We start from the raw sequence: 12,216 nt of genomic DNA, 5'->3' as shown, positions 1-12,216 counted from the left end.
GGAGGCAAACATAATTCCAGAAGCAGTATCTATAGATACATGGATATATTTTAATCTTCCAAACTCAGGGAAAGGGGTGACATCCATTTGCCATAAATGTAGGGGGTGTAGGCCTCGGGAATTAACCCCGATTCCCATCTGGGGTAACAATGGGGCACAAGCTTGACAAGCTTTTAGTATATCTCTAGCATCAGCACGAGGAATGCCAAAAGCGAAATGATAGGGTTTTAGAATTTACATGAAACTGGCTATGAAAGTGTCTTGCTAACTCCTGGGAATCATAGAGCACAAAATTTGCAGCATTAAAACAGGTCTTTGAAGCTTTACCAACAATATTATTTCCTTCAGTCAATGGACCAGGTAAACCTGTATGGGTACGAATATGTTGAACAAAAAAGGGTTGTTCCCTATTCCAAATAAGAAATTGCAATTGGGTCAGTAACTCTCCTATGGTGGACTTTAGGTTTATTTTACCTACAATTTCCAATTGTTTAATAGCATTAGCTACATATTGACTATCAGATATCAAATTAAAGGAACGAGAAAATCGTTCAAAAACCTTTATCACAATCTGTAATTCTATAACTTGAGGGGACGCTGGAGGAAATTGGATGGTTACAGGGAACGATCCTGCAACCAAAAACGCTCCACATCCTGTCTTAGAACCATCTGTAAAAATAGTAGGGCAATTTAACAAAGGCTTTCTATGGGCGATCTGTGGAAAGACCACAGGATGAGCATTAATCAATTGTAATATAGGGTCCTTTGGAAAATGATTATCTATTGTCCCATTAAAAGTACATCTCAAAATTGCCCAATCATCCACAGTGGTCATCAATACTTCAAGTTGAATGGCTGTATATGGTACAATTAGGCTTGTAGGTTAGATGCCAAAGTGTTGAACACTCTGACGAATTCCCAGCATGGCTAATTGGGCTACTGCAGTTGGATAATGAGTGAGTGTCTGAGCAGGAGAAATTTTCGGATGCACCCAAAGTAAAGGGGCCCCTTGCCATAATACTCCTGTAGGCTGACATTCAGTTGGCAATATACATAATGTAATATCCTTGGATTCATCTCTACGCCTCAAGGCTGCATCTTGTATGCCCTTTTCCACTAATGTTAATGCTGCTCTAGCTTCATTAGTTAAATGTCTAGGGGAGTTGAGGTCCGAATCACCTGGTAAAATATATAATGGCTGTAATTGTTTATTAGACAATGAGAGATAGGGTCTAAGCTACTGTATATCTCCCAACAATCTTTGAAAATCATTTAAGGTATGCAAATTATCTGTGCAAATCTGGATATTTTGAGGAATTACTTGTCCTAAAGATATTTTTGTTCCTAAATAATTAACCACAGAGCCCTTTTGTACCTTCTCAGGAGCTATCACTAACTGTTTCTTTCTTAAACTTAACACAATGTCTCTATAGGCTTCATCAAGCATCTGCTCGGTGGGGCAGCAACAAGAATATCATCCATATAATGATAACATTTGATTTTCAAAAAATTCTGACTTCTTTCAAGGCGGCATCAACATACAGTTGACACATAGTGGGACTGTTGGCCATGCCTTGTGGCAATACAACCCATTCATATCACTGATCTGGCTCTGCATGATTCATGGAAGGGACTGTAAAAGCAAACCTAGCCATATCCTTTTGATGCAATGGGATTGAAAAGAAACAATCTTTAATATCTAAAACTATGACAGGCCAATTTTTGGGCAATGCGGAGGGTAAAGGCAGACCTTGTTGTACTGGGCCCATTAAAATCATTTGTTTATTAATTTCTCTTAAATCATGGAGAAGCCTCCATTTCCCAGATTTTTTTCTTTATTACAAAAATGGGTGTATTCCAAGGTGATGTAGATGGCTGCAGATAACCTAACAATAATTGTTCTTTTACCAGCTCTTGTACAACTTGTAATTTTTCTGAGGGGAGTGGCCACTGAGGAACCCACACGGGCTCCTCAGATTTCCATGACATGGGAAGAACATTCTCAGTGGCCCCTATGAAAAACCCACTCCAGTTCTATTTTGCTTCTGTTTTACGGGAATGGGAGACGTTCGTCCCTGCAATCTTTTCCCCAGTTCTTTTCCTAGAACGTAACCCATGCCAGACATTATGTGATGAGATTGTGGGCTATATTCCTTCTCATTAGTTAACACATAGCCCATTTCTTTCAGGAGATCCCTTCCCCATAAGGAAACAGGAAGCCCCATAACATAAGGCTGGAAAACCCCAGAATGTCCTTCATCATCTCTCCAGTGTAACAATTGAGAGCTCATCTCAGGCTCTTTGGCGTATCCTAATCCCCTTAACATCTGATTTGAGTTTTGTTTAGGCTACCCCTTGGGCCAATCCTTAATACTGATTATGCTGTGATCGGCACCAGTATCCAAAAGGCCAGAAATTGATTTTCCTTCTATAAATAAATTTAATAAGGGCTGAGAATCAAGATTCAGGGAACAAAATATGGAATCAGTTCCAATAGGGCCAAAACCTTTGGGTTCTCGCTCAACATTCTTTGCAGGAAATCAATCATGGCAACTGGGTAATAGTAACATCTGTGCTATTCTATCTCCAGGAGAAATGGTGGACACTCCTCTAGGGGAGGACACCATAATCTTTACTATTCCTGTATAGTCTGGATCAATCACCCCTGGATGAATTATTAAGCCCTGCAAAGTGATGGAGCTCCTTCCTATAATCAAACCCACTGTGCCAGATGGTAACGGTCCCTGAGAATCTGTGTCAACTAATTGAGGGCCCATCTGAGGTGTTAATACGAGTCTGGAGGTGGAACAGAGGTCGAGTCCTGCACTTCCCGCTGTGGCTTGCTGTGGCGATCCCATTGCATTGGAGGCCTCAGGCTTGGCTAACTCTTGGCTACTGCCCCATATATTTGAGGGCCCTGAGGTTGGGGGCCCCATGGCAAGATTTTTGGCCTGGCTCCTCTATATCCAGCATTGATAGACTGTTCATTGATATCCTTTACAGATCTGCATTCATTTGCCCAGTGGTTCCCCTTTTTACATCTAGGGCAAAGACCAGGCACCCTTGCTCTGGGGCCATCCGGGACTTGAAATTGGGGACACTGTCATTTTAAATGTTCCAGTTGGCTGCATTTAAAACATTTTCCACTTTTAGGGTTGTTTTGACTTCGGGTCATCTGCATAACAGCGGCTGCCAACCCGGCATTAGAAAGAGGCTCCCCTAGCTCTCTACAAATTTTCATCCACACCTCCAGCCCTTTGCTCTTATAAGGATTAATGGCCTGTCTACATTCTTTGGTAAATTGTTCAAAAATCAATTGCTTTAATAGTGGCATGGCTGCATCAGGATCTCCAAAAATTCTTCCCCCTGCCTCCACCATTCTAGCCATGAAGTCGGCAAATGGCTCTGCTGATCCCTGAACAATCTTGGTTAAGTTTCCTGACACCTCACCTCTATTGGGAAGAGATTTCCATGCTCTAGTCCCTATATTATTAATTTGCTCATATACCTGCAAAGGGTAATTTGTTTGTTGATTTGCAAATCTGCCTTGGCCCAACTACATGTCCTGGTCCCAGGCCTGCTGGCCATTAGTGGCATTTACAGCAGCCTGCTCCGCTGAGAGCTCTATAAAGTAGGCCTTCAAATCTAAGTATTGGCCAGGAGATAAACAAGCTCTAACCAAATTCTGCCAATCACTGGGTGTCATGCAATATCTATGGAGGGACTCCAGTTGAGAAACCACAAAAGCTACACTAATGCCATATGCCCTGACCCCCCTTGGCCAGTCTTTGAATAACCTTCCAATCAAGAGGCTCATGGTGCTGATTGCCTTGGGCGTCTTGAAATACTGGGAAACACTGAGCCCGTAGTTCCCTCTAGGCTTCAGGGCAAAAACTCTGTCCTGATTCTCCAGTAGGAGCGTACGGAGGTGGCCGAGGTGCTCCGGCGCAGAGGGTTCTATATCTAGTTTTGCTTCCTCTAGGTCCTGCGCCAGTCTCTCTAACTCAGCTTCGGAAACCTCTTCTTCCTCAGAACTTTCTTCGTTCTCAGACTTTTAAGATCGCTCCTCTTTCAGTTGCTCTAGCACATCGCTACCCTTCTCTAACTCTGCAGTGCATTTCCCTTCTCTGTTCTCAATGAAAGATCTCACCAGTTTCCACACAAGCTTTACTCCGCTGGCTAGTTCTCCTTTCTCTTCAGCTGACTTAAGATCTCTTCCTAACTTCTCCCAACTGGGTAGTGTGAGGTGCCCCGAAACTGAAAACCAGGGTGCAACCTCATCTACAGCCTGTAAAAATTTTTCCACGGTGGCCCTTTTAAGACCAACCCCTCTCACTTTTAGCAAGCCACGAAGAGCATGCTGCAGTGACTGTAAGGATGATGAATTTCCCATGGTACAATTTGTCCTGAAGCCGGGAACCTTTTTAGGTCTCAAAACCGAGAACTTGCCCTTGTTTTTACGTGGAGCAATGGCTGCTCGGTACTCCTGAGTGGCTTGTTCAAAAATTATCTGTTGGATTAGGGGCTCGACTGGACCTACGTCTCCGAAAATACGCCCAGCTGCCTCTGTCATTCTGGCCACAAAATCTGAAAAGGACTCTTGGAGTCCTTGAATTATCCTTGTGAGTTGTCCATTTGCTTCCCCTTTTCGGGAAAGTGCCTTCCATGCCCTAATGGCTGTGGCAGAGACCTGGGTATAGGCTCCTCAATGATAGTTAGCTTGATCAGCAGTATAAGCCCCTTGACCTATTAACAGGTCTAAGGTCCAATCTCTCTGTTCCGGGGTCAAGGCAGTAGCGTTGACCTGGGCTTGCGCTCGTGTGGCCTCATACCACAGTGCTTTCCATTCCATATATTGGCCCATATTAGGGAGGGCGGCTTTTGCAATCATTTGCCAATCGGCTGGTGTTAATGCTGAATTGGCGAGTCTATCAAGCTGTACCAGGGTAAAATTAGCATTGGTCCCATACTTGCGAACAGATTCGGCCAGTTCCTTAAGCTGGTTGAAATCTACTGGCGCATGAATTCACCCTCCATTTTCTGTTTCAAAAACAGGGAATACAGTCTTGATCTTTCTCCTCACCTTTTCTGCTACAAGCGAGTAACCTGATGGAGGATGCGCCTCATAAGGCGGAGGTGCAGAGGGCACCGTCTTTTGAGGAGGAATTCTAGGTAATTTTATATATTTTTTGTTATCATCTGGGTGATATCTCTCTGCCTCATATCTAGCTGCTTCTTCATCTAACTCAGCCTCCTCCTCCGAGTTAAGAGTATCCTTATCAGAGGTATCATCATCACCGGAGCTTTCCGAACTGTCGAGGGTCAGTGCCTCCAGCTCCAAAGAGGGGTAGAGCCCACCCTTTCTCTCCTTACGAGGGATACTGGACTCCATAGGGGGTTTCTCTCCTGTCTTAGGAGGGTGCCTATCCTTCTTTTTTTGGGACATTCTTTTTCTTGGCGCGCCCAACCTCTCACTCTGTTCTGTTTCTGACATGCTGTCCTGAACTCCCTCGAGAGTAACCTGCCCTTCACTTACTGCTTCCTTATAGTTTTCATCTTCTAAACAATTTTTAATAAGCTTCCATATGGCCTTAGTACCCAGTTTCAAGTCCTTGTCTGCGTGATGGTGATCAAGATCTTTTCCCAATTTATTCCAAGAAGCGAGAGTCAGGGAACCCGAGCAAGCGTACCAGGGAGCGACCCGGTCCACTTCTTTCACGAAACTCCTCAACGTTTTCTGTCCAATTTTAATGTCACGTTGTTTTAGAACGGCCTCCAGTGTGGCGATTACTGACTGTGAGGAACCCATGGCGGGCGCAGCTTATCTACGTCTGACTTACCACCGCCAAGAAAACGAAAGTAAGATGTTCCACGCCGGCAGCTTATTTATGTCCGTCTTACTGGCAGCGAAGATGAGGAGTCTACACGCCACTCTTTTATCTACAAGAGATTCACGGCGAGATCTCGGAGGTGTCGCAGCTCATGTACCTCGGACTGACAAACACCAACCGAATTAACAAATGCCACTGCAGAAACAAGCGATCAAGAGAACTAGGACAAGGACCATGAAAATCACAATGAAGATCAGGCCAAAAATTTCAGGGGCAGACATACCTCTCCAAACGTACCTTCCTGCAGTTCTGAATCCTCCTCTGAATCGAGGGGTTCTCTGACGTGCTGACGATGACAAGGTCAAGGTTTCCCGGGTTTCAGCACCAGATGTCCCACACTACCTCCCGCCAGCAGGAAAGACGCGGTACACGCAGGATCCTTCTGCAGTAAAGCTTTAATGCGTCTTGAGAGGGAGAGCATAAGCTTACAAGTGAACAGGACCCCGAGGGGCGAAATCCCAGCCCTTATATAGGAAACTGCTCCCTGCCTAGGACGTGGCACCCAATGGTTGGCTGCAGCCCGTCGGCCGATCCTGCGTCACGGGTGAGGCAGAGCACAAGGAATGGAAAGACACCCCAGCACATGTGCAAACCACTTGTTTGCCAGTTGGAACAACGGATGTCAACGCCATCTTGTAATGGCGAATGTGAGGGCGGCTCCTCACAGTAGAGAGACTGGGAAAAGATGGTGGGAGGAGCCACCCTGTGGGCAGGGCTGCCTAGTAATGCAGACTTCTTGCCCTCTATTTAAATCTAAACTTTTTTACATCGGGGTCCAGAAGATGGACTTGAGGAGAATCACTGGACTTGGTGTTCCTCTTCCTCATATACTCATATTGAATACATCTTTCTCTACTTTCTGCCACCACCCAATAGCTAGGTTTGTTATTAATATACCATTGATAGACATAAAGCTTAACAGCCCCTGCCCCAGCAAGGAAGTTGAAAAAACATTAACAGAAAGAGCCTGTGCCAGGGAGTCAGAAGTCCTGTGATGTGCCGTCTCTGCTTTGGTACCGAGAAGAGAGTGTGAGACTCTTCAAGGCTTCCAAAGCTTCGGGGAGCCCAGGGTCATTTTGGGGAGGACTCCTTGGGGATCTGCTTGGTAGAACCTGTGGGTATGGAGTACCTTTCCCAATCCTTGTGCCAGAGGTATATTGAACTAACTCTTGGGCCAAACTTTGACCCATAGCTTCCAACAAGGTGTGACACAAAGGCGTGGTCCCTTGACTCCAGCTCAGATGTGCGGGCCTGGGACAACCTCCTGGGCTCCATCTCACGCCTTTGACAAAGAACCAAATCTTTTTTTTAGTTTTTCGAGACAGGGTTTCTCTGTGTAGCCCTGGCTATCCTGGAACTCACTCTGTAGACCAGGCTGGCCTCGAACTCAGAGATCCACCTGCCTCTGCCTTCCAAGTGCTGGGATTAAAGGTGTGCGCCACCACTGCCCAGCAAGGAACCAAATCTTAATGTCTTCTTTTTGTCAGTTTGAAAGTGCTAGCCAAGGCCTCCAGAGTCTCCTCGTTAGGGTCGGGGTCTGTCTGGAAGCGCTGTATTAGTCCCAGGAACTGCTCACATGTGAATCCCATCTCAATTATTTCCATCATGGCTGCAGCTTACTTGAGTTCCATTCTTCAGTTTCAGCTCTTGACTTCTAACACTAGTTCCTTCATCTGCTAAAGGATGTGGAAGTCTGGTATAGTGGCACACACCTTTAATCCCAGGACCTGGAAAGCAGAGGCAGTCCTGCCCTTACAAAGCTCTTCCCCCGTTACCCCCTCCCTTGCTTCTCAGAAAAGGGGAATCCCCTTCTGGGTACCACCAGCCCTGGGACATTTAGTCCCAGCAGGACTAAGCACATCCTCTCCCACTGAGGCCCAACCAGGAAGTCCAGGTAGGGGAAGGGGATCCAATGGTAGGATACAGAGTCAGACAGGCCCCACCCCTGCTCCAATTGTTAGGGGACCCACATGAAGACCAAGCTGTACATCTACTACAAATGTGTGTGAGACCTAGGTCCAACCTTTGCATGCTCTTTGGTTGGTGGTCCAGTTTCTGTGAGCCCCTGTGGGCCTAGGTTAGTTGACTCTGTAGGTCTTCTTGTGGTGTTCTTGACCCCTCTGGCTAACTCAACTCTATCCCCTACTCTTCCACAAGACTCCCTGAACTCCATCTGATGTTTGGCTGTGGGACTTTCCATCTGTTTCCATCACCTGCTTGATGAAGCCTCTCAGGAGACAGTTATGCTAGGTTCCTGTCTGCAAGCATAGCAGAATACCATTAATAGTGTCAGGGGTTGGTTCTCTCCCATGGCATGGGTCTCAAGTTGGGCCAGTCATTGGTTGGCCATTCGTTCGGTAACTAGAATTCTCAACAGAGGAATCTTGAATGGCTGAGAAACACTTGAAATGTTCAACATCCTTATTCATCAGGGAAATGCAAATCAAAATGACTCTTGAGATTCTATCTTACACCTGTCAGAATGGCTAAGATCAAAAACTCAAGTGACAGTGACACCACATGCTGGAGAGGTTGTGGAGCACAGGGAACACTCCTCCGTTGCTGGAAGGAGTGAACAGTTGTACAACTACTTTGGAAATCAATTTGGCAGTTTCTCAGAAAACTGGGAATAGTTCTACCTCAAGACCCAACTATACCATTCCTGGGCATATACCCAAAAGATGCTCCACCATATCACAAGGACACTTGCTTAAGTATGTTTGTAACAGCTTTATTCATAATAACCAGAAACTAGCAGCACCCTAGATGTCCCTCAACTGAAGAATGGATATAGAAAATGTGGTACATCTACACAATGGAATGCTATTCAGCTATTAAAAACAAAGACATAAAATTTGCAGGCAAATGGATGAAATCTGAGAATATCATCCCAAGTGATATTCCCAAGACCCAGAAAGTATGGTATACACTCATAAGTGGACATTAGCCATAAAGTTCAGGATAACCATGCTACAATCCATAGACACAAAGAAGTTGAGTAATAAGGGAGCCTAAGGCAGGATGCTCGAATCTCACTCAGAAGGGAAAACTAAATAGTCATCAGAGGTGGATGGAGGGAAGGGACTGGGTGGGAGAGAGGGCAAGGAGGGGAACAGGGATGGTGATCAGGTAGGGGGGGAGGGGTGTGGGAGAGGGCTTGGAGTGAGCATGGCAGAGGGGGAGGGCATCTCTGGCTGGAGACCTGGGATGGGAGAGACTTTGAGGAGTCTATGGGAGCGACCCATAGATTCCTACAGAGACTGAAGTGGTCACCTCCTGGAGGAATTCTAGTAGAAGAAGGGGGACATCAACTCAACCCACAAAACCTTCAACTCAGAATCTGTCTTGCCTACAGGATGTACAGGATAAAGACAGAGGATGAAGCTGTTTTTTTCACTTGGATTCTGAATCAAACTCGGGTCACAAGGCTTGAATGACACCTGCTTTCCTGTGACGAGTCATCTGATTGGCCCACACTCTCAAGTGCTGGCCATCAATTTTCATTTACTCGAGTACAAAAGCCTTTGACATTCACAAATCTACAAAAAATAATTTATTAATAAATGATAGCAGATCATTCTGAGGTTTCGACTGGTTCACTCTCTTCTGCGGACGATTTTGTCAACGAGGATCCTTTCTTGGCCTCCCTGGAAGAACAATGCCAAGGCTTTCAAACTTTGAAATGATCAATTTGCCCTTAGCTCCTCATTGAGTGAGACATTTACCCTGGAACATCCTTATTGAAAATCTCCTCCTCTCCAGAGGACTCCTTGTCCTGTAGGTCCTGAGCCATGTTTTTCTTTCTGGTGTCATGCAGAGGCCTATACATGTCCCTAAGCCACAGTGGGCATCTTAGCCAGAAAAATCCATCCTAGAAAACAGAAGGGGAGACATTGGTTTCACTTACCCCACTGTCTCCGGTCACCACACCCAGTTTCAAGCTTACCTGAATATCAGTTGTCTTGTAGTAGTATTTCTTATCCCTTGGAAGAAAACACAGAAGTCAGTTAGTGATGGAGTCATTTGTGTGTGTGTGTGTGTGTGTGTGTGTGTGTGTCCGTCCTGGGGGACATCTTGGCTCTTCCCATAAGAAATTCACCCCAGCCCTGGAACTTGAGAACAATTCCATGAATGCCTGGCTTCTAAGAACTTTTGTTCTAGGAGCCACCACAAGGCCTCTGATGAGATCTTTGTCTATGGGTTGCCCTGGAACACAGCCAAAGTGCCAGCATGACTAGAGCCCCACTTATCCCTTTGAACAAACATCTCTTTGAAGAAACTACCCTGGGCAGAAGCATTTTGCTCTCCAGAGCTTTTCCCATTGGTGCCTTTAGACCAACTCTCACAGATTTTTTGAGGCGAGGGGGGCACTCCTGTTTGCCCAGCTCCAAGTACAATGGTCGAGTCCACAGCTGAACTCATAAACTCAGAATTTCACCCTGCAGACTGCCTCTGATGAGTGAGTCGTGAGAACAGTTTAAAGGACATGGCTAGTTGGGCATGATGGATTATACCTAATTCCAGTATTTGGGAAGCGGAAACAAGAGTTTTGAGGCTAGCCTTGGCTACATAGTGAATCCCTGATGCTACCAACAGTAGGACAAGCACAACCCAACCTTCTTAAAGAAATGGTGACATTGTAGGCCTTCTTGCTAGGCCTAGGTATGCCTCCTATTTTGGGGAGCCAGGCAAGGCATCAAGAGAGAACATTTTTCCTGAGTTTCCCCACTGCCAAGTGAGAGGATTAAATGAGAGGAGACCCAAGCTCTCTGCTAACTCAGCTTCTTCTGGAACAATTGCCAACCTTATATTTACCTTAGGAACTTTTCTTCATCTCCCTCTTTTGCTGTTCTATGAGAATAAATCTGTTTTGGAGGAAAACATTGTGATTACATCAGTGACTTCTTTTTTTTGTTTGTTTACATTCATTCCTTTTATCTGACATCTGCTGTGCTAGTCTTCTCTCCCATAACACCTTGCTCCAGGCCTCCCGTGTGGTTGCCACTTAGTACAGTGTTCTGACTGGTTTATGTAAAATGCAACACAACCAAATAAAAACTCTTAGAAGTCAAAGTAAGAAACATTATTTAACTTCCTCAAGGTATCTTCTGGAAGAGCAAGAAAAAAGTGCGTCTTACCACAGCTACAAGGTATATGTCTTGGGGGGAAGACCTTAGTGTGAAAAGGAAAATAAACACAACATTGAGGAGGAAGGAACAAAACTGCTGGTAGTAATTGAAAACAATGGTCAGCCAAAAGTCCAAGACAATCAACATTTCACTAGACTATGAGGATTCAATAATGTTGGTGTCACAAAATAGTAGATCAACAATACCAACCCTAGTGGATTTCCCAATACAAACTAGAAACTGTAAGATCCCATTTTTATGGTAGCTACAAAGATGGACAGAGTATCTCAGAGTAAATGCAATTGAAAATGAGTAAGTTCTCTAATTAAAACTCTTCATTCTTCAGGAGAACATTAAGAGAAATGACAAGCCGGCCTGGGCCACAGAGTGAGTTTCTGTCTTTAAAAAAAAAAATAACCCATGAGAAACTAAAACAGGGAAAGCTTAGGGGATGTATCTCAGTGGTAGAGTGCTTTCCCAAAGCCTGGATTTAATCCCAAAGAGAAGGGGGTGGAGGAGAAAAAAGAAGAGGCCACAGGAGCAGGTGGTGTTAGAAAGGTATCAATCGTGAAAGTAGAACTGTAAATACCATGTCATTTTATTAAATCGAATCTTCTCCCTACTTTCTGTGTGTGCTCATGTATATTCTGTGTGTATGTGGAGAATGTGTGTGCTTACATGTGTGTGGATACATGTGTGTGTATGTGAATGCTTACTGAGGCTTGAAGTTGAGGTTGGATATCTAGACAGCTCTTCCACCTTATCCAGTGATTGAGGGTTAATTCAATCCAGAGCTCACTGTTAGGACTAGTCTCATGATCCAGCTTGTTCTTGGAAAATTCCTTTTCTGCCTCTGGGAGTGGGAATTTCAGGTAGCTGCCGTGCCATCATGCCTGGCTGGAATTTTCCTAGGTCCTGAGAATTGTAACTAAAGTCTCATCTCCATGTTTGTGTGGAAAGTGTTTTAACCACTGAGCAGTCTCCACAATTTTTGTTTCCTTTTCTTCTTCTTTCTTCTTCTTCCTCCTCTTCCTCCTCCTCTTCCTCCTCTTCTTCATCTTCTTCCTCTTCCTCCCCCTCTTCCTCTTCTTTCTCTTCTTCCTCTCCTTTCCTCCTCTTCTTTCCTCTTCTTCCTCCTCTTCCTCTTCCTCCTCCTTTTCTTCATCTTCTTCCTCTTCATCTTTCTTCCTCTTTTT

At 45.0% G+C, this 12,216-nt stretch overlaps 1 protein-coding gene and 1 long non-coding RNA gene across 2 annotated transcripts in view; one reads left to right on the top strand and one right to left on the bottom strand.

The window, feature by feature from the left end:
• The window catches only part of LOC143442650 (uncharacterized), a 47,027-nt gene extending 35,403 nt beyond the window's left edge, over window positions 1-11,624 (top strand). The window contains exon 4 of the long non-coding RNA XR_013110984.1: window positions 9,247-11,624. This is a non-coding gene — a long non-coding RNA (uncharacterized LOC143442650). The remainder of the gene's footprint in view (window positions 1-9,246) is intronic.
• The window catches only part of LOC143442646 (leucine-rich repeat-containing protein 37A2-like), a 44,660-nt gene continuing 41,899 nt past the window's right edge, over window positions 9,456-12,216 (bottom strand). The window contains exons 11-14 of the mRNA XM_076935671.1: window positions 10,707-10,756; window positions 9,838-9,874; window positions 9,617-9,762; window positions 9,456-9,538 (exon numbers count right to left, since the gene is read on the bottom strand). Coding sequence (XP_076791786.1) covers window positions 9,466-9,538; window positions 9,617-9,762; window positions 9,838-9,874; window positions 10,707-10,756 — 306 coding nt within the window. The 3' untranslated portion in view covers window positions 9,456-9,465. The remainder of the gene's footprint in view (window positions 9,539-9,616; window positions 9,763-9,837; window positions 9,875-10,706; window positions 10,757-12,216) is intronic.

This window comes from Arvicanthis niloticus, chromosome 6 (genome assembly GCF_011762505.2).
Source record: "Arvicanthis niloticus isolate mArvNil1 chromosome 6, mArvNil1.pat.X, whole genome shotgun sequence".
In the NCBI taxonomy this organism is placed as follows: domain Eukaryota; kingdom Metazoa; phylum Chordata; class Mammalia; order Rodentia; family Muridae; genus Arvicanthis; species Arvicanthis niloticus.
This window is presented reverse-complemented; position numbering and strand designations above follow the sequence as displayed.